Genomic DNA, 22,682 nt, shown 5'->3' on the forward strand with positions numbered 1-22,682 from the left:
AGAAGAGCTGGCAAGAGATTTGGATGATAATCAAGTCCTAGATCAACTCTTATGCTTCACTGGTGGAGAAACTTGGGGAACGAAGGGCAAGGGGGCTTGCACACATTCATGCAGGTGGGTAGCAGAGCTGCAAGCAGGGTTTGGGACTCCCTGTTCTAGTACCATCAAGGCCCAGTTCTCCACACAGGGAGTGATATAGGTGGGAAGTGGTTGTCATTCCCATTGGCTCCTGAGAGGGGGTCCATGAAAGGAGTGGGAGAGTGTGGGTGACAGGAGCCATCTAATTCTAGATCCGGAGCCCCCCCCTTACAGCAAACAGGATGACAGTGGAGCCCCCAGGTATGTCTCCATCAGACAATAAATGCGATTTAAAAGCCCCACCTTTCTGTTTTGTTGAAGGCTTCACTTTAGGATTCCTTCCCTGGGCTCTCACAGGGCTTACTCTTAATCACTGGCTTGGACGTCTTAGGCCATGCTGTGTTGCTAAGCAACCACACCTAATGCCCCAGTCCCTCCTGTCTCCAACCCTGCTGTGAATGCAATAGAGGAACCCAGTACTAAGCTCTCTGGCTTCTTTGCAGTTGCTGGTGTGCAGGGCCATCGTTAAAACAAAAGGGAACTTCCCCCAAAATAAGTCAGGCTGCCTTTGTTTAGCAAGTTGTCTTCCTCCTGTAGTGGAGTGATGTTCCCCCAATAATTAGAACCGACTGTGAGAAGATTTCAGACACAATAACAAAACAAAATTTGGGGAAGAAGAAAAGCTATTGTTTTGTGGGAAGCTGGAAAGCAGAACTCTTGTCATAAGTATTGATATCTCTAGAGAGAATGCTGTATATCTGCAAAACAAGGAAAAAACATCCTAAAACAGGCCCATGGGAAACATCCTCAAGTCATGTGACTATGGGTGAACTATTTGAGCTCACCCTCCTGTAGAGGGGAGGGGATATTTTTATTAGTTCAGTTGATGATACGGGATTGTTTATTTGTGTTAACAACTTTCTCCACTTTTTTCTATATTTATTTCATTTTATTCTATCATACTAAACACAGTTTGGAAAAGCTGAACCTTCTTATTCTGGGAATAATAAATAATATGTTACATAAACAATCTCAAAGCTGAGCAAAATGATATCAGCTATAAAGTTCATCTAGTCATGTAGATACTTATGATCAATTATGCATGTGTGTCCTTTGAAACTGATTTAAGTCATGGATTCATGACTATGTGTGTGGTATCTTATATAGGGAGACTCACAGATATCTGTGCATATACACCATTTTCAGTTGATAATAACCCATCATATGGTATATCCTTAAATGGTTGTAGTAATATGCATATATTATACACACACTGCTATAAGTAGTTATACATTTTAAGTTTTACATTACCTATTTCTAGCCAGCATCTTTATAAATTATATATCTTATGTGCATATGGCTGCATGTGACAATGGCATATTTATGATTAGAAATATAAGATGTCTGAACATATAAGTTTTCTTATATTCACCTGCAACCCAGAATAAATGTTTTCATTCCATCATCTAAAATGCATAATTAATGAATATAATCTATGAGAAAATGTATTGCCTTGTTTTCTTTTTTGGCCATCCATGTTTAAGAAAATAAGCTGGGCATGGTGTGCACATCTGTAACCTCAGCACTCAGAAGCTAAGGCAGGAAGGTCTTGAGTTGAGGTTATCCTGGTCTACAGAGTGATTCCTTGTCTCAAAAAAAAAAAAAAAAAAAAAAAAAAAGAAAAAAGGAAAAAATTATAATGAACAAATAGCACTAACAGCAACAAAACAAAGAAACCCTTGAGAAGGGAAAAAATTCTCAAGTCATATATGGGTTGCTAGAATTGAGATAATTTTTTTTTTTTAAATCAGTAGCTACAAGTTTTAAACTCCTCTAGTGGGATCAGGAGGGACAGATGCTATTAAGCCAGGATGATCTCCTGGAATTTCTGGCTCCCTTCTTTGCTGGCATCAGACCCTTCCAAGGGCTGCCATGCAGGTCCTCAAGGTACATGATCAGCATCAACAGCTTTTCTGCTCTCACCCGTGCCCTGGCTCACATGTCACCTTCCCTCCATCTCCAGCGTGGAGCTGAGTTCCAGGGGAAGGTGGGAGAGATGCTCTACTGTGGTGCTCTATGCCCAGGGAAATGGTTGATTACTCACCACACGCTGTCACTGCCTTTCTCCAGCGGATTTCCCATGGGGTCGTAGTACACATCTACACTGAGGTTTCGGTCTGTGTCGTGAGCTGAGTTGAAGTTGGTGATCACCCGAGAGGGAACCCCCAAGCACCGCAGCACTACAAACCAAGGTCAGTATGAGGATGCTGGTTGTGGTGAAGGTGGTACATTAACACACCCCGTTAGTATACATAAAGGAACGCCACACGCATATACCTGTGTTGAGGGTCCCAGCAAAGACCCAGCACTGGCCGTATCGGACTGGCTTGAAGCCAGATTTTTTCCAGTTCTTGAGGATCTCCACACTGCCATTCCAGGTCCTTGGGTCCAGGCCGCCAGTATAATTGCCGCTCCAGTTCCCAGAAAGAACACCGCTGTCATCATTGCCATTGATCTGTGCAGAAACAGCCCCCACATCCAAATGAATCAATACCATGTCTTTCCTACAAGAATGACTTACAGGGTTCAGAACACTTGGTGGAAGATGCGGAAGCCATGGAGCACTTTTCTGCCATGTAAACTGTGACAAATCTCTTATGGGGAGTGGGGTTTGTGAGTTGTGAGCTGTACTTTGTTTAGTGGGTCATGGGTGATTGCTCTTGGATGCCATTAGTTCTATACTGCAAGGTGACACAGAAGTCAGAGACTCCATAGTTTATCAGCAGAAAGACTGGGCCCAGTGATGGGAAATGTCATTCTGTAAATATGTTTCTCTTACTGGTTAATGAATAAAGCACTGTTGGTCAATAGGAAAGCAAGATAGGTGGGACTAGAAGACAAGGAGGATCCGAGGAGGAGTCAACATGGAGAGACAGGAGAGAGCAAATGCCAGCCCATTCTCTGGTAAGATGAGACCACATGGAAACACTTAGATTAATAGAAATTGGTTAATATTTAAGACAGAGCTAACCAGTAAGAAACTAGTAACTGGCAACAGCATTATATCTAATACAGAGTTTCTGTATGTTATTTGGGGCTGGAGTGGCAGTGGGTCCAGGCCGGCAGGGAAACCTTACTCCTTATAGCCCAGAAGTCCTGTCTGCGGAAGACAATGGCTGTCTGCTTGGGATATGGGTGGTGTTTATGGTTTGAAGTGTGTGTGTGTGTGTGTGTGTGTGTGTGTGTGTGTGTGTGTATGAACCTGTCTTCTAAAAATTACTTTAGAATTACTTTAGAATTTTAACATATAACTTCTTAGAAGAAATAAAGACAGAGAATATTGTCATTCCTTTCTTCTTCATTCATTCATTGATTTGTCCATTTATCCATTCAACTTAAGCATGGTTCTAGTATAAGGAACACGAATGTGATACGGCATTAAAAGAACAATGGATGAGGACTCAGAGGGCCTGAGTTCTCTTTTTCCATTTCTTTTAGAGACACACACAAAGTACTTATAGATGAAATGATATCAAAGGATGCAACGCTGGGATTCATCAAGTCATCTGTGGAGAAGGGGTCTGAGACGAAGTGAGACCAGCCTTCAGCTGTTGAAACTGATGACAGATGTGTTTGGACTTGTATATTCCTCTCTACTTTTGTATAGGCCTCTTCAAAATAAAAGTTATAAAACAGAGCTGGGGATGTAGCTCAGTAGTAGAGTACTTGCCTAGTACGTGTGCAGCTGTGGGTTCAATCCCCAGCACTGCACATTCTCACATGCACCTTAATACACTGCCAGGTGAGAGAGGAGAACGAGCTCATGAGCACTACCTGTCACTTGGGTCCTGGGTGATCTGGGAGTCGGTTTGTCTCCCTGACTATTAGGCCTTCCCATTCCAATACAGGGAAAGTGAAAACTAGATTCCCCAGAGGTACCTCTCCATCTGTTCAGTTTTCAGAGTCCATTAAAGTTTGCCATTTATCTCAACTACACAGAGCGAAGCTAGACTGAGACCTTACAGATTACTGAACCCATCAGATCTGTGCCTCCTCTTTGGACCATATGAGTATGCCAAGGCTTATGAAAGTGGACAGTGGACACAGAAGATCCAAGACAGCCACCATCCTTCCAAGAGGTGAGCTGTCTCACTTCTAGTGGTACCATACGAGCTAGGGTGTCCTTGGCTGTGGAAGCTGGGCAGCTCACCAGCTCCTGGGTCACAGGTACTTTGGGGTAAGGTCACTGCTGGCTCAAAGCCAAGGACTTCAAAGCTCTGCATAAGCCATAATTAGCTCCTGGCCTGACCCAGCCCAACAGGAGGGTCTGGAGAGAGAGCATTGGGGAGGCATGTCTGAGGAAATGGGCTCTGAGATAGAGTGGCTTGGCCCCAGGCTGAAAGTGAGTCAGCAGCTGCAGGAGCCAGCTGCTTTCAAGGCTGGACTCACGTACTCTATTTGCTGGCAGGAAATCTGGCTTCTTAAGTGGCCCTGAACTCCAGTTTACTTGGCCTCCGCCTCCATCGACTACCCCTTTATCCAAGCTACTTGCTTTGCAAGGTTCAGCCCAGTGAGCCTTTACTCCATTCTCTGTCTTTGCTATTCTAGGCCTTGTGGATCTGATTCTAAGCATCTCTGGGTCCATCTCACGTCTTTCCTGCAAGTCTTTGCTTTAGGTCCCATTCTTTTTAGAAGTTCTTCCTAATTAGGCTAAGGCATTAGCATGCTGCCCAAAGCCTGTTCAGATTCTAACAAAGTAACTGGGCAGCTTGGAAATAGTCCAAGATTTGCCTAAACCATGAGCCAACAACAACAACAACAACAAGACACTAAGCACATTTCTGGATGATTATTTAGTTCAAGAAAGTTAGAATGAAAGAACTCACTTTGACTGTCAGCCTTTTTTTGGAGACAGGGGCCCACTGTGAAGCTCCAGCTGACTGGGAACTTGTGATCCTCTGGCCTCCTCAGGCTCCCAAGTGCCACCACATCTGGTGACCTTTACATTTTTAAGCATGTAGAACCTCTGTCTTGTGTGTGTGTGTGTGTGTGTGTGTGTGTGTGTGTGTGTGTGTGTGTAGGTGTGTGCTGTGGAGGGATAGTATTCTCATGTGCAGGTCCATAAGAATGGAAAGAGGCCCTGAGCAGACAGCTCAAACCCATGATTGACTCACAAGGGCACACTGCGAACAGGTCCCATTGACCCCTTGAGCCTCTCTCTGTCTAGACAATCCTCTTGTGAACACTTGAGGGTTCCATGCTGCCAAGGAGGTGCACATTCTAGTCTCACTGGGCACATACTTCCCTTCTTAGGAGGCCTCATGATGGAGCAGGGGCCTAACTTTTCATCACAGTCTGGTGAACACCTAATAGGTGTGTTCCCATCCCATCTAAAATAGACCTTGCCATATGGCAGAAAGAGCTTTGGAGCTAGCCAGGCTTGGGTCTGGTTCTGTCTTTGCTTCTCAGTCAGTACATGTCAGGCAAGCTCTTTAACTTGCAGGAGTTCCATGGTCTCTATTAGCAAAACAGGCAAGGTCATAGCTACCAATCACCTTTGGCAAGGTTCACACGAAACATGGAGTTCAAGGGTCTGATATGCAGTTAAATGGCAGCATGGTAGAGGTACTTACTGTCATTTCCTGTTACTTACCATGGCACTAAGCACCCGGCAAACATATTTGGGGTCATTTCTGCGGGCCACATCAGTAGCAGGGTCACGACGGAAATTCAGACTCCTATCCAAAATGGAGAGGCTGATGCTCAGAATATCTTCTTCAAACTGTTTATAAGGGGACCACATGGTGAGATGAAAGAAATGATGCATTTTTGTAGTTGTTGTTGTTTATTAAGGGAACAGGAAGCACAATGGTGAGGAACACAGGGCCTACTTTCACTCTGTGGCCTTCAGAGCTAACAGCTATGGAGGAGCAGCCACTGCGCCAGCCTTTACCCAGCAAGCTCAACACCAGGTCTCTCACTCCACATGAGCCAGGACCCATCCCACTAACGTGAATGGGCAACAACACGCACAGTCTACTCCCAGCATGACCGGGAAACAAGTTGGCCTTTCTAGCCTTGGGTTTTCAATTTGTTTAATGATGGACCAAGCCAAGCACATCCCAAGGTTCCTTTGTGGCTCTGACAGTGATCTTGAGTTTGTCATTTAGATTCCTGGCAAACTAGGTATAAAGAGAAAATGTGTGGCTGAAGTCATATCTAAAGCTATGTAAGACACACTACTTGTTTCACATGCTAGCTCTTGTTGCCTTAAGTCTTCTTCACACTTGTTTCTCCTTCTCCCTGGAATGTTCTTCAAGATAGCTAGCAGCCTTTCTTACCTTGTCAGGTAAGAAGCTCCTTCCTACGAAAGGTTTTCACAAACCATCCCACCAAAAATAACCCTGCTCCCACCGTTCCTTCCTTGTACTGAAGTTGCCTTAGAAATTTGCTGGTGTTAGTTATGTAATAGAACTGGGAATGGGCAAGAGTGTACTTCCCCAGCAGTTTCTGGGCATCTAGTTACCCTGGCTGCCCAAGGTACCTCATTCTAATTCCTTTACTTACTACCTGGAAAAAAATTAAAAATGAAAAGGCACCCCTAAACATTTTCTAAGCCGAGAAAATCTGGGAGCTCCCTGAACTCAGGTGGTAATGCCAAAGGCTGTAACTTTGAAATGCCCAGTACACATGACAAACAGAAGCTGTGTTACTGTCCTGAGGTTCTTTGCTGGCCTTTTACTTATTTATATGTCATGCCATCAGAACAATTCCACTGCATCAATTCAGTAATGAGTCTATCTTCCCTACTAGATTGTGACGCCTTCGAAGCAGAAAATTTATTCATCTGTATCCTTAGTGTTCAGCATAGGGTCTAGGACAGAGTATATGATCAACGAATGTGTTCCAAATGAATGAACAGGAAATGGAGGGCAGGAAAATGAACAAATCTGCTATCAGCCCTGAGTGTCTTGTGTACTAAGGAGGTAACCCTAGCCTTTTTTTACCTGGCCAAAGTTCCAGCCAACCATGCCAATTCGATTTGTACTGCCCACGTAGATGATGCCAGAGTCTTCCTCAACATACTCTTCTCTTTCAGCATTATTACTCATAAAAACATCATCCGCTGTTTGATACACATACACACATATACACACATAAGGAAAAAGAACAAAAACAAAAAGTAGATACTGTAATGAACCAATGGGATATGTTTTCCTCCCACTCCCAAAGACTGGTGTTGGGGTCAGAGCAAGAGTCTCTCTGGGTCCAGCCCCCATCTGTATTGCAGAATGAAGTCTTGAGCTATGACGCTTGTGGCTCTCACTGTGGAAACTCAGGCTGGAAAGAGAAGCCAAGCTGACCTAAGAGTCTAAAACTTGGACCCAATGATGCAATATTTGTTCCTTCAGTTAGAAGGGTACTGCCTCATTGCAGCATTTTACTGTATCCATTGTACTATATCCATAGTTCACTATGTTATAAAGTGTATAAAAGCTCACACAATCCCCAATGGGAGTCCCAGAAAAGTAACAATACTATGTACACTTAATAATGAGGTAATGTAACTGCCTAGAATCGCATAGCTGGGTAAGTGCAGACCTTCTGAACAGTAGCTTTTCTGCTCCTCCCATAGCCCGCAAACTTCCTCCAATCAGATCTAAGCCCGTAAGGAGCACATCTCAACTATCTCTTCCTTTCCACACTCTTTGGTCTATCAGGGCTCTGTGTGTGTGTGTGTGTGTGTGTGTGTGTGTGTGTGTGTGTGTGTGTGTGTTGGGGGGATGCGTATTTAGAGGCTTACCCTGTAGCCATGGGTTGAAAAGCAGTATGAATGTTCCAAGTTTCTGAGAGGAGACCCTGCCGTTGGAGGATATCTCAATATTCATTGTGTACCATCCGATGGGAGCATTGACAGGACTGGCGATAGCAACAATCAGATTATTGTCATTGTTGGCTTTAAGTGTTGCATTCCAGCCACCTGTACTTCTCCCAGAGACTGGAAAGACAGCCTTTGTCCTGGCTGACTCTGAGGGTTGGGGACCTGTCAAGGAGATAGAAAATGAAAGAGAAATCAGGCTCTGATGACACTGCAAATTCATCTAAGTCTGTGGTTCTCAACCTGTGGGTTGTAGGTCACCTAAGAGCATCAGAAAACACAGATATTTACATTATGGTTCATAACGGGAGCAAAACTACAGTTCTGAAGTAGCAATGAAAATGATTTTATGGTTGATGATCACCACAACATGAGAAAGTGTATTAAAGATCACAGCATCAAGGTTGAGAACCATGGATCTAGGACTTCATCCAGTAAAGCATCCCATTACAGTACTTGAAGGAACATGCAGGCCACATCCTTCTTGATTTGAAGGTTAAGTCTCATGCTCAGAGATACATAGTCACCAAAGTCAACCAGTCAATGATATAACCCAAAACCCAGTGGCCCCTTGAGGGCAATTCAGCTGTATGCATGTGTGGGCAGATCAAGTACCTGTGGAAACAATGAAGTTCAGATCATCGTCAGACTCAAGACTTCGATTGCAGAATATTACCATCTCCCAAGGTTGTCCTCTCCGGACAATGAAATCTTGGCTGGAGAACTTGTCTGTGTGATGTGCCCTCCGATTCACAGGCATCTGCCAGTTGACATTTTGGACCTGTAAAGCTGTAGACAGAAATCAGAACCTGAAGTCTTGAGGGGTAGAGGAGAATTGTGCAACGTACCAAAAGACTATCCATAGGTGAGGGGGCAGCGTAGAGCTGAACTTCTAGAAAGAGTCACTTAAAACACAAAAGCTGCTGGGAGGTGGTGGCACATGCCTTTAATCCCAGCACTTGGGAGGCAGAGGCAGGAGGATCTTTGTGAGTTCAAGGCCAGTCTGATCTACATAGAGAATTCCTGTCTTGAAAAACTAAAACAAAACAAAGGCTGTGATTCTACACAGCAGAATGATCACCACTTGTTCCCATTCAATCTTTCTGTATTCAAATACTCCAATGCCCATTACCCAAGATCACATGCATACTCTGCCTTTCAGATGACCAGGCCACTCCATACACTATTCTCTCTGTTCAGAATCTCTCCATCTACTGGGTGACTTATCATCTGGCCTTGAGGAGTAGGTCAAACACTCAGGGAAATATCACCCAGCCAGCCAGCTAGAAGAACAGTGTCAGGAGAGACTGAGAAGACAGCATGTTGGGTGAAGTCCTCGCTATGGAAGTATGAGGACATAGGTCCAGATCTCAGCACCTACAGAAACAGCCAGGTATGTTGGTGTGCAGAATGGAAACAGGCAGATTGTCTGACAAGATAATCTAGACAAAAAGCCAACTCCAGGTTCAGGGAAAGACCTTCCTTGGGGAATATGGGAGGGAGGGAGCATTGGGAAAGGCATCTCCACATCAACTTCTGGTGTCCATAGACAATATTTTCTGAGCACAATCCCAAACACAGTGTACTCTCTGGCATGTACAGGAAAGAAAGAGAAGGAAAGAAAATAGAGGTGATTTCTCCAACACTCAGTTGCATTTTACCACTCTCATACCCAGCCAGCACTGATTTTTATATGCTTTACCCCTATATTTGTTCAACCCTTGGTGTTGACCTTGGATGCTAGAAAGACCAATCATTACTTTAAGCAGCACTGATAGGTCTGGAGACTTGCAAGTGTACCCTGGAAAAAGTGCTCCCTAGGACAAATATCTCAAAAGCCACCCTCCAGTTCTTTTCAGATGAGCGTGAAGGTAATGGAGTGAAACTACATTAGGTTAATGGGAGATAACATGATACATGAGGCATTTAACTCAGACAAATCTTATTCTTTTGAGTTGTGACTGGGATGTTACATCACTCATTCCCTTGTAAACCAAACTGGTTTCTGTTTTCATGATGAAATATACTTTTGATGAGCATATGATGGCATATCCCAATGTCAGAGCTCATTCTAATTTATATGTGTTGACAGGCTGTCCATTAGGATACATATTCTTGATTTTTCTAGGCTGATGCTTAGCACCACTTGAATGATTAGGCACACAAATGAATGAAATACTATGTAAACAAACAAAGAAAAACTAACACCAAAAATAACTATTTTGGGCCCTGGAGAGATGGCTCAGTGGTCAACAGCATTGGCTATTCTTTCAGAAGACCCAGGTTTGAGTCCTAGAATCCACATGGAGGCTAAGAACTGTCTGTAATTCTAGTTCCAAGGGATCCTACACCCTTCTCTGGCTTCTGTAGCCACTGAGCACACAGGTGATTCATAGACATGCATACAGACAAACCATCCACACACACATAAAATAAAAACAAACCCCAAACAAACCCAACAATCTTGTTTTGAGTACAGCTTAAAATGTAATCCATACAACAAGGTAAATTTGGGGTATTCAAAGAATGTGTGTGTGTGTGTGTGTGTGTGTGTGTGTGTGTGTGTGACCTCTTGTTTGTAAAACACTGTGTTAGACACATTGAGGTGGAAGCATGTGAAATGTAGTTTGTCCTTTCAAAGGTCTTCTTTAGTAGTAGAGAAGTAAGACAAGAGAAAGCTGTTGTGAACGATGGCATGGGAAGAATCCATTCTCTTTTAGCTAAAGGTGCACGGGAAGTGCAATGCAGTCAAGAGAGGAGTTTTTTTTTTTTTTTTTTTTTTTTTTTTTTTTGTTTTGTTTTGTTTTTGTTTTTGTTTTTTTTTCTCTTCTTCTGTTTTTAGGTCTATGGAGAGCAGAAAAGGCCTTACTGAAAATGCCTGACCTTAAAAGAAAACATGAAAATGGCAGGAAGGAATGTGAAGGTATATGGTACTCAGCATATCCAATCACTAGGGCATGTTAATCAAAACCACAACTAGATGCTATCTTACTCCAGTAAGAACTGCTACTACTACCGAAAAGACAAAGGAAGCAGTATGAGGTGACAGAGCACTGCTGGTGTCGCACATCTTTAACCCAAAGCACTTGGGATGCAGAGGCAGAGGATCTCTGAGTTTGAGGCCAGAGCTATACAAAGAAACCCTGTCTTGAAAAACTAAAACATGAAGAAGAAATTATTACAGTTCAGCCATTATGAAAGACAACATGGAGGTCCTTCAAAAAATTAAAAGTTGAATTGCCTTATAATTGATCAATCCCACAGTGAGTATTCATCAAAGGAAATGAAATCAGCAAAAAGAAATTACTTCCATGTTTATTTTAGCTTTGGGGTATAGAGGGATCATGATCTTGCTCTGTAGTTCAACTGGTTTGGGGCTTGCTATATATCCCAGGCTAACCTTTTACTCTTGACCTTCTTACCTCAGCTTTCTGGGGGCTGAGGGTACAGGCTTTCCTCTATCATACCCAGCTTATTTTTAGCATTATTCACAATAGTCGAGAAATAAAAACAACCTAAACACAAATCAGTTCCTGAATGGATAAAGAAAATGTGGTTAAAAAAAAAAAAGAAAAGAAAAAGAAAAGAAAAGAAAGAAAGAAAAATGAAAAAGAAAGAAGAAGAAGAAGAAAAAAAAGAAATCTCATTCTCTGGGACAAACATGTGCAGGACTAGAGGACATCATGTTAAATGCCACAAGCAAGGCACACTATGGTCTCATTCACTTGTGGAGCATGAAAAGGTTGGTTTCATAGAAGATGAGGGTAGAATGGTACTTCCCAGAGTCCGGAGACTGTGAAGGGATGGATAGCTGGGCAAATGCTGACCAATAGGTACTGGACTCTAGGACAAACGGGGAAGACACGGTGACAGCAGAGCACATAACTGTTAGTAGAGCAAAGAAGGAATAGACCTGCTGGAGCAGAGCAGTCACTGTCTTCCTCATTCATCCTAGAGTCCAGTGCCTTGTGTTTGGAAGGTATGATGCTGAGACTGAGCTTTGGGGTTGCTAGGCAGTTAGGACCCTAGCTTTCCACCACGGATGCAGCAGATGGGTCAGATCCAGGGTGATTGATGAGAGCACTAGCTAAAGCTTACTGGACTTTGATGTGCTTGCCATCATCCATAGTCTTTACAAGCCTTAGCCCATTAATGCTGTGAGTTGCATTTGGAGTCACTTGTTTTACAGATGAAAGAGTCAAGATGTGGGGAAGCCTTGGTCATAGTTATCCCGTTCCTGAGTGAGGTACACAGTCATGGGAGTCATCCTCTCTGACTCTTAACACCAAGTATCTGACTCTTAACCCCGTGGAGGGGGGGCGGGTGTTGTGAGACTGCCAGGCTCCCCTGAGCTGAAGGAAAGGTGGGCTCATGTTTGTCACCAGCATGAGGTGTGTCAACTGTTGACAGCATACAGAACCCATGATATATACTATTGACAAAGCCTGACAACTGAAAACAAGCTCAGGAGACAAGTGTCTTTCTTACCCTGTACTTAGAAGTCAGCAGAACCTGGGCTCTGATGTGTGATACAGATTTGGTCTCTGCCTCACCCCCCCACTTAAGTTGTCTAAAACATTTGGAATCTTGGAAAGGGTGGATGTCTTTTTAAACTAATAAAATGATTGGGAGCTTCCGACAGCCTCAGGATAGTGGCTGGTTGCCTAGGAAACCAATGATATGGTGAGAGGGCTAGAGCTTTCAATCCCATCACCCTGTTCTTTAGGGAGGGGAAACTTATTTAATCATCAATGACTATGAACATCATTAATCATTAGTTAAGTCTGTAATCAGTCAAGGATGCATATGTACTGAAACCTTCATAAAACAAGAAAAGGGATCTTGGAGACCATCTACACTGGACAGAATCAAGAGCTGCTGGCGGGGATGGGAGGGGGTAAGGACATATCTTGCTTGGTCCTGAGTTCTGTCCTTTGATGATAAACTGGTAATCTAATAAATACACTGTTTTCCTAAGTTCTATGAGATATTCTAGCATATCTTTGATCATGAGTGAACAATCCCCTTCCCAATTTTGTAGATGGTTAGTCAAATGCAAGGTAGTAGGGGCAGCTGAGAAACCAGTCTCCATTTTGTTCCTGGGAGCCATTTGGAGTCTGTATCCAGGTTAAGTTTCTGTTCCTCAGAGCTGGGCTGCACCGTACCTGATATCCATGAAATGTTCTGTAACAAACTCTCCAGGAAGATTTCCTAACCTGCTTTGTAAAATCCTAACTGCCTGGTCTCTCCTCTGTAACCATGCTTAAGTGCAAAATCTCCCACCTTTCGGGTTTGCCTTATAAAAGGGGCTTGGGAAATTGGCTCTGGGCTGGTCTCATGAACCCTACCTTATGGGGAGACAGCCGCTGATTCAGCTCTGATATGTACATGAGTAAAGCTTTCTTTAATTTGGCCATAATTTGGGTCGGTGGTCACTTTCCTTGAGTCTGAGGGGTTAACACAGCCCTGTGAAGTGAGCCCTTAACCCATAGAATCTGTGCTAACTGCAAACAGTGTCAGGATTGAGTCCAGCCATAGGGCACCTAGGTGGTGCTGTGAGACAGCTTGCCGGTGTGGAAACTTCATCCATTTGGTAACTAGAAGCGCAGTAAGCAGTCTAGAAGTTTCTTTTCCACCAGATCTTACTGGCTTTACTCTGTCACTGTGTCCTCCCTGGGTTCTTCCCATGTGAGACTCAGAATCCAAAAGCAACCGTGGGGGTGGGGTGGGGCGTAAGAGGTCCTCAGGATGCACTGTCTACTCTGACATTGTATCCTCACACATAGGGGGCAGTGGGTATCTGCAGGGAAAGAAACATGTTGTTAAGGGTCAATCTTCGGGGGGAGTGAGTGAACAGGAGTGGTCTGCCTTGCTGTCCTTGAGGGAGCTGCACAGGAAGGCTGTGTCCATAAATCCTCCTCCCACTGGCTGCCTCTCTCAGACTCTGTCTCTGAATCACGGGTGCCAGGGGCCTTTGGCTATGCCCATCTCATTGCTCTTGACAGAGCACTTAGTCTAGTTTTCGAGAAGAGCAGGGAGGCAAAGTGGAGATGTCAGCCATCTCAGGTCTCCTCAAGCTGGAAGCTCATGAATATATTTTAATCTCAGGGCTGTTTTCCACACCAGTTTCTGTAAAGGGAAGAGATGAAGGGAGAGTCTCGGCCTGAAATTGATACATCAAATCACACACTTAAAAATCACTGCAGGCAAAAGGAAGGCTGGGGGTATAGCTTGGTTCAGGGCACTGGACTAGAATGCACAAAGCTCCGGGTTTGAGTCCCAGCACCAGAAAACAGAGGGAGATGAGCCATGAAACAACTCACAAGCTTCCAAGCTGCACGAAGATGGGGAGGGCTGGAGGAAGTAGCTGCCTCCAAGCAAATGCCTCTGGGGTTCCACTCTAGGCCACTTCACAATCTGTACTAAGCCGAGTTACTGCTTGGCTACAGTGTCAGGCTGAAGACAAGTCCCAGCTCTCCCCCAACTCCCTGAAACATCAGTGTCACCAGTACACAAATGGGGGGGCTGCTGAATTCCTATCCCAATGTTCACTGGTTCCCCCTTTCCTATAACAAAACCCCCATTTTAATAGGCCATGCATTTCACAGGTCACCTTGGCTGGATGCCTATGAGTCATGTCTGGCCAGTGACTCAAGGCCAGAAGTTCTGAAGTCCTTAACATTTCTGAATTGTAGTAATAGCATATAACATGAAAACTAACATTTTAAGCATTTTAAGGTACATTTCAGTGGGTTTGAGTATATTTGTATGTTGTGTGAACTCTAGCTAGCTTCCAAAAAGAGGCCTGTGGATCATGATAGTCACTCATCACTCCCCACCGTCTCCTGACCGCTAGTCTGTTTCCCTGGCTAGGGTTTTGTCTATTCTGGACATCTGATATAAATGGACCCACACAGTACGTGGCAGTCTGCCTTCTCTCGTTTGTTACAATGCTTTAAAGGCTCATTCATGCTGTAGGGTGTATGGATAGCTTATTCTCTTATGGCTGAACCATATCCCATTATCCGAATACAGCACATTTTGTTTGTCAGCTGTTGGACACAGGTTGTGTCTACATTTTGGCTATTGTGAAAAGTGCTATTATGAAGCGATGTCTTCAATTCTCTCTCGAAGAGTTTGGGTCTGAGGTAGTCTCACTATATAGCCCAGGAAGGCCTTGAAGGTATGACTCTATTTTATGTTCATAGCACTTTGAACACGCCCAATCTCATCTGAACTTTTGATCCCCCTGCCTCAGCCTCCCAGGACTGAGATGACATCACCCCACCATTACCACCATCACACTCAGCCACAAAACCTCTTTAACAGTAGTTGGCAAATGTGCTTGGCCTATTTTCCTCTCCTTTCTTCCACCCTGCTGTGTAGGGTGTGGAGTGATGTGGATGGGACTTGCAATAGCCATCTCAGATTACACAGGGCCACACATGAGGGATAGTAAGGTGTGAGGCCGGGCAGAGCCTGCACTCTGAGAACTGTGCAGTTCCTATCCCTTCCCGGGTCTGCCTACCCTCAGATCTCCTGGAACGAGGAAATGGACTTGTTTCTTTTGCTTTTGGGGGCACTAACTATCATTTACAAGTAAGCTAACCCTGTGACCCTGTGATTAGATCCCTTGCCCATCTATTCTGTGGCTCGCACTGGCAGGGAAGCATGAGATGATGCCAGACTGTGGAAAGAGATTCCTATCAAGCGAACCCACCCTTATCAGCCCAGCTCTAAAGGAATTGCTGGCAGCAGACAGGTGAGAATACCTTGGTTGCTAAGTGTTGGGCCGAGAAAGGCAGCTGGCAGGGCGCCAACATGGCAGGACTGAGAGTTATGGGCTGAGCTCCCACGCACACTTGTCTGGACTCCACTTCCTCTTGTCTTCTTCAGAGAAAGGTGGACTTTTTGTTATACATTTCTAGAGTTAATGGGAATTATATTTTGCTTTTTTTATTTTTTACGTGTATGGGTGATTTGCCTGTGTATATGTCTGTGTACCACTTGTATGCCGGGTGCCCTCAGATGCCAGAAGAGGTCATTGTGCCCCCTGCAACTGGAGTTATGGATGGTTGGGACACCGTGTGAGTGCTAGGACCCTGGGTTCTCTGCAAGAACAAGTACTCTCGACTGAGCCAGCTCTGCAGCCCCAGCTAATGGAAATTCTAAAAGTCATTCAGCTGAGTAGATTTCAGTATAGAGACTGTACTAAGAAGTATATTTTAGTGTTCTCTTACATTTATGTGTAACTGAATACCATAGCATACTCTACTATTTTCTCTATTATTCTACCTTTCAAAATTATGCTGACCACAATCCACTAAACTGATGTCACAACCTGAAATGGACTGCAGTGGACAACTTGGAAAATAGTGACATAATTCAATATAATTTCCATATATTACATTTCAGAAAACGAAGTCCTCAACCCTTATCCCAAGATAGCAGGAGTGACCTTCTCAAGAAGTCAGAGTAGTTTAGGAGCAGGGCCAGGTCTGCAAGCCTGAGTCATTGCAGGTGCCACTCCCCCAGGCCCCAGCTCCTGGCAGCCACACCTCTGGCTCCTAGGACTCCCTACCCAGCTACACTTTCCTCCTTTCTTCCCAGTCTGCGTCAATTACTTTCAGCATCTCGCAGCGTTCAGATAAACTTCAAGTCCCGTGCAGCACACATGGTGACATTTCCTGGCACCCAAGGCCAGGCTCTGTTAGACGAGGAAGGAGCTGGTAAAGTTCCCTGGGGTGAAAAGGAATAAACCCTGGACAGGCCAAGAGGCCTTGGGTAAGGACCTCAATGTCTCTGAATTGTGCCTCAACAGTACAGAAGGAACAGTGAGCCCCAACACCCTATCTTCTACGGCTACCTCTAAAGGTTGGAGAGCACACGTGCCTTAGGACTTCACTTATAACAGCAAAACAGCGGGGCTTCAGCTTTCTCTGTGCCAAGCACTGAGCTCCGTGCTCACATCTTTTAACACTCACAAAAGCCTGCGGCGTTGTACCAATTTACAGATGAAGGATTTGTAAATTCAGATGGGTGAACTCATTTCTCCCATCTCACAAGCTCAGACAGAACCTAGACCCAAGTTCAAGCTGGAATCCAATTTTGCTTGACAAAAATCTGACTTGGAGCTGCTAGCTGCAGCCAACCACCGTGGTGCTGGGGAAGCTTGCGGAGAAAAAGCAAGGCCCACTCTGTGCCCAGACATCATGCTGATAGGTAAGAGGTGAAGGACTCCTCAATCTTTCTTCCCAAAGACTGAGCTTGCAATCTTTCCTGACAGGGATGTCAAGCCTCAACACACGGAAGTCACCAGGAGAATGGTGTCTGCAACCCATCAAGTCAGGCTCTCGGTATTAGAAGCATCCCTGGCATTCCAAGCAGCCTTCTTGCTGATTCTGAATGTGTAGCCGGGGCTGAGAATAGTTACCTTAGGCTTACGCATCACTTCATACTTGTCAAAGCTCCTCCACACTAATGAGTGGTACAGCTGCTCCATGAGGGAGGCAGGAGAGGAGCTACTATGTCTCCCAAGGGAGGGAGGCTCAGCAAGGGGAACACAGTCTCGTTGGAGCCCATCTCTCAGCCCAAGAGACCTAGCCTTGTTTCCTTTCTTCCAAAGTGGTAGAGAAAGAATTTCTGAACTCTAGCATACACCCCAGCCTGGCATGTGGGCCCCGGGGAGGAGGATGACTGCCTCATACCCAGCCAGGCAGGGTAGAGGCAACATAGAGAAATCACTACAGGTGAAGGAGAAGAGTGCATGGAGCCGAGGATACCTGGGGTCATGGACAAGGAGCTGAGGAGGAGCCTGGAGTGACATGTGCTAGGGAGACACCTAACAGAATGGTCCTCTGGAAGTATTTCATCTCGTGGGGTAGTCCCCCTTTTAAAACACAGAACATCCTTTATCTATTCTTTGATGATTCCATACAGGGAAACAACGTGTCTTTGTCATATGCACACCCAGTACTCCCCTCCCTCTCTCCCTAGGCACCTCCAACATGTCTCCCTTTCTCATAAGGTTTTCTGAAGATTCCAGAGCAGGGAGGAAAGAGGCTCACTAAAAAAACTCCAAAGTACTAGTAAGTTGTGCTAATGAACGCTCCCTGGGTAAGGATAATCTATTTTAGAGGTGAGGAAAGAGACTCGAGGGGGTCCAGCTGTCCAAGATTCCTAGAAGGGTCAGGGCTGAAAGCCAATCCTTTCAATAGCCTTACTCCTGAATATTATCTGAAATGGCAGCTGCAGTTGAGCAGCCCTGGGGCCAAGCGAGCTCTGCCTCTGATGAGTGGGGAGCAGATGCTGAGAGAGGGTAGCCAAGGCAGGGGAGGCAGCTGGTCTTCAGCGCAAACACTGGGTGGGCTGGGGTCTGCAGACAGGGACCCAAGAGAGGCGGTCTGCTTTTCAGGGAGTATAGATCGTTCTCTGGTCCAAGTAACTGAAAGAAGGGTACGGAGAGGAAAGTCTTGGGAGGTTGTGGATATCCAAAGAAGTCAGGAGCCCTGGAGGAAACCCTGACTCTTCCCTGGAAAAAGGTGACCTAAGTACTACTTCAAGGAAAAGGTCTGGGGTTCCCCGGCTGAGAACCACATATGAGCTCAGATCTGGACACAGGCATGGTAGAAAGCACCATGGTGCTGGGGGTTTGATTCATTTTTGCTGCTTGACCTTAGTAAGGCTCTACCCATTCCCAGGTCTCAATCTCTTCCTGGCAGAAGATCCGTGTACTAGATGGCAACTACCATTCCCTGTTAGTGGAGTTTCTAGTTCCCAGAGCTCCTTGGATTAGCCTTGCAGCCATGCCTGTATCCATGGTGCTAAGAAGCGAACCGTCTCTGTTCCATCTGGAGGTATTCTCAAGGGGATATAGCCGCCTTCCACATCTGGATTGGTACTTTCCTGTGCTCCTAGCCGCCATTCACCATATTTTTACAGGTTTGACTCATGCCTTGTTTGGGTTTGGCATTGCTGCTGTCAAGGTCCAAGGCCGATCACCATGACAGGCAGTAATTAACAGGGCCCAGATCCTCGACAGTATCCAGGGAGTCAAAAAACCTGCACTTCCTGTTCCTTTGTAGTCGCCTTCCCTGGTGCTGTTGTAGGGACAGCCAGGATCTTGCCATGTGTTTGCCGTGTCTGCTACTGGGCTTCCGCATGGCAAGTCAAGCCAGTGAGTCTGCCGGTATTACAGGACCGGTAGTTTACTTAGGAGCATTCCAGCTGATGGTTTCTTAATGCTCAGTTTCCACGTGTGCCTCTTGCCCTATGTCTCTGTGAAATTTGCTTTTCTTTGTCCCTGCTACTGACAGCTGGTAAAAGAGTACTGAGAAATACAGGATGCTATCTGGCTCAAATTTATAAGTAACAACCAACGTGTGAAAGCAGTACTAATAAGACAAAACTTGTCCTCCAAGGGAATGTGACCCCCAGCTGTGTAGGTCATCCTACCCATCACTCCATACATTCTGGTCATGTTCCACCACTGGGATATGCTGGAGGAACCCAGCAGGTACTCTAGAAAAAAATCACCTCTGAACAGAACCCTAAAACACTGAAGCCCAGCTTCCAGAGTCCCCATGACAGACAGCTGTTCCAGCTGTCTTTTCTGCCAGACCCAGAGGGCCGTATGGGTTTCCTACAAGGACCTGCTGGAGAGACACCACACTCACCACTCATGTTCGGCTTCTTCTGCCTTTCCTGGGGCTCCTCTGGGAATGACAGAGATGGTGTGGGGAGACAGGCGCCGTGGATTGCCTTACCATTTATAGGAGCCTCTCCTACACACCCCAATTAGAATTCTAATGAGGTGGGCGAGGCACCAGGTCATTCCTGTGGTGCCTGTAAACGTTTCACTTACAACATACCTGTCACCCAATGGAAGGTCATCATGCTTATGCAAGACTGGCTTGGAAAGAAGAAAGGAGATGAAAGAAAGTCAAATGGTTTGCTCTTAAGATTCTTTATTTCATTCACAAAGGTGAGTGATTTCCTGGACCACAGTTTTTTTAGGAAACTTGTCTGGAACTGGTGCAAGGAAGTCTTATGTGTTAAGGTCATGTCTAGAACATAGCAACGTCCCTTCCCACTGTTTGCGTATACTATTAGGGCTGTCTGCTTCCACAAGCCACGGTTCATGTGTTCATGATAGAAAGTACATGGCGGGGCTGAAAGCTCGCAGTTCCATTGCTGTCTGGGCCTGGGTCATCCTTCAGATTTGAAATGTGGAAGCTTTGTTTAGAGTTGAGGATAATCATACCCATGCTCTAAACACACAGGGATGAAGGATTAATTCAACAAGATTATTCAAGTGGAAAGTGAATGTAGGTGTCTCACCATGAACTAAATCAAAGGTCTTTTGGAATCAGATGACAGTTAGAATCAGGTTAGGGGGACCACAGTCTTTTATCGTGAAGGACCAGAAACAGCTGCTGACTTGCCAGTTCTGCCACATGCTCTTTAGGACTGTAGGAGGAGTCACTGGTCTGTCTTTTGGCCCCAGCTCACACATCATTTTTAAAACCCAGATTAAGTGCTGGAGGGATGACTTAGTGGTTAAGAGCTTTTGCTGTTCTTCCAGAAGACCAGAGTTTTGTTCCCATCACCCACATCATGTGGCTCATAATCACCTCCAGATGTAGCTGGCTGTGTTGGAGCACAGCTGTAATCACAGTTCTTGGGAAGCTGAGGCAGGAGGATCACAAGTAATAGACTAGCTGAGAGAAAGGTGTGTGTGTGGGGGGGGAGTAAAGCTCATAGATCAGGCATCAGCACAAAGCCTGGGTTCAATTCCTAGCAAAGCAAGAGAGATGGGGGGGAGGAAGGAGGAAAGAAAGAAAGGAAGGAAAGAAGGAAGGAGAAAATAAGAAAGGAAGGAAGAGAGAGATAAAGAGGAAGGAGGGAAGAAAGGAGGAAAGAAAAAAGGAAGGTAGGAAGAAAGGAAGGAAGGAAGGAAGGAAAGAAGGAGGGAAGAAAAGAGAGAGAAAAGAAAGAAAGGAAGGCTGGACATTGATGGCACGCTTTTAATCCCAGCACTCGGGAGGCAGAGGCAGGTGGATCTCTGTGAGTTTGGGGGCAGCCTGGTTCCAGGACAAGCTCCAAAGCTACACAGAGGAACTCTGAAACAAACAAACAAAAAAGAAAGAAAGAAAGAAAGAAACAAAAAGGAAAAAGAAAGGAAGGAAGAAGAAAGTATTGAGGGTTTAAGATATGACCGTTACACATGTCCTGTCCTTTAACTATCTTCTTAATATATCTCCACCCCTAGACTGCAGTCACAGGCTGTATATTATTAATCTTCTCCTTAAAACCTAGATGAGTACTTGACACGTGGTGAGAGCACATACTGGTTTCAATAGAAACACAATATATTATTTTTATTAGTGTGTGTGCCATGCACATGTGTGCGTGCGTGTATGTGCAGGCATATATGGGGATCAGAAAACAACTTTAGGGTGTCTGTTCTCTTCTGCCTTGCTGAAGCAGGGCCTCTCTTGTTTCTGCTGTACTGCCATTCTAGGCTATCTGGCCCTCCAGGCTCTGGGCAATTCTCTGGCCTCTGCCTCCCATCTCCCTGGGATTGCTGCTATGGGCCTCCATGCCCAGCCTTTTGGGTTCCAGGGATCTATTTGGCTGTCAGGCTGGTGTGTCAAGTACTCTTATCTACTGAGCCATCTCACTGGCCCCTGTTTGACTACACCAACCAATCAAATCAATCCACTAGTCACTAAAAGGATGAAAACAAGTACCATCCTTGTAGCTTTACCTTTTTCCATCTTCACTTAAATACCCAACATATGTTTAATTATTTTGCCATAGTAGAGATGGACAAACAGCCGAACTGAAGGATTTGCAGCTGTAGGACTGGGACCCACATTAAGTGCCTCCAGATCTTGTTTGATCAGCTTGACCTTTTTAGGGTTCTGATGGTTTTGGAGAGGTAGCTTGGCACCTATTCCTGGTAGACGGCCAAGAAGAGAGCAGAGGTTCCAGATCTATCTGCCAAAGAGCCTTGAAGCCCATGTGGAGGTTTGAGGGTGGTCTCGGCCTCTGGGGGAGGCTTCACTTACTCAGGATCCATTCTACCAGGAGCCCCCAAAGTTGCTGTGTGCCCCAATGTGATACACAGGTGTGAAAGTAACCCATGCACTCTTGAGTGTGGTACCAGGAGAAGGGAGACTTTACACATTAGTACTAGGCATTTTGTTGACCGTGAGAACCAGGGGGAATTGGACTCCAGGTATTCCTTTGAATAAGATGACAAAGGAACCTACAGAGATGATAAGCAGGTGGCACTGCCCCTCGGGAATAGCCAGAGGTCATGCAGACCTGGGTCCATATTCTGGTTTTGTCAAGTCACCTCGTCATTCAGAGCTTCCATTTCCTTGTCTGTAAAACGGAGGCAGAATTGTTAGGAGAATTAAAGGAGCCATAAAGAACTTAATTAGCATGTCCTCTGGCACAGCCCAGCGCAAGAAGCCAGTGGTGAGATTATTAGCATTATTACTATCCTGAAAGAATTGCACAGTTCCGAGTGCCACAAGCTTTGCAAGGGGACCCACAAGTGTCTATTCTGACGTCTGGCCATGAGGGCTTCCCTTGGATCAGCCTTTACTGCCGTGTGGTAAATGAGTAGACACTGGACTCAGAAATCAAGCTGTAAACCCAGGCTCCAGAACGTCCCTGTTGTGTGGCCTTGGAATACTTTCACACTGACCACTGC

General features: G+C 45.3%; 1 protein-coding gene across 1 annotated transcript in view; it reads right to left on the minus strand.

Moving 5' to 3' along the window:
- The window catches only part of Tgm3 (transglutaminase 3), a 37,654-nt gene extending 17,920 nt beyond the window's left edge, over nt 1-19,734 (minus strand). Inside the window, exons 1-7 of the mRNA XM_051183404.1 lie at nt 19,633-19,734; nt 8,573-8,746; nt 7,883-8,122; nt 7,086-7,204; nt 5,732-5,860; nt 2,416-2,593; nt 2,183-2,318 (exon numbers count right to left, since the gene is read on the minus strand). Of these exons, the coding sequence (XP_051039361.1) occupies nt 2,183-2,318; nt 2,416-2,593; nt 5,732-5,860; nt 7,086-7,204; nt 7,883-8,122; nt 8,573-8,746; nt 19,633-19,639 (983 nt within the window). The 5' untranslated portion in view covers nt 19,640-19,734. The remainder of the gene's footprint in view (nt 1-2,182; nt 2,319-2,415; nt 2,594-5,731; nt 5,861-7,085; nt 7,205-7,882; nt 8,123-8,572; nt 8,747-19,632) is intronic.
- Between the last annotated feature and the right edge of the window lie 2,948 nt (nt 19,735-22,682).

The sequence above is a fragment of the Phodopus roborovskii genome, unplaced genomic scaffold (assembly GCF_943737965.1).
Source record: "Phodopus roborovskii unplaced genomic scaffold, PHOROB, whole genome shotgun sequence".
Taxonomy (NCBI): Eukaryota; Metazoa; Chordata; class Mammalia; order Rodentia; family Cricetidae; genus Phodopus; species Phodopus roborovskii.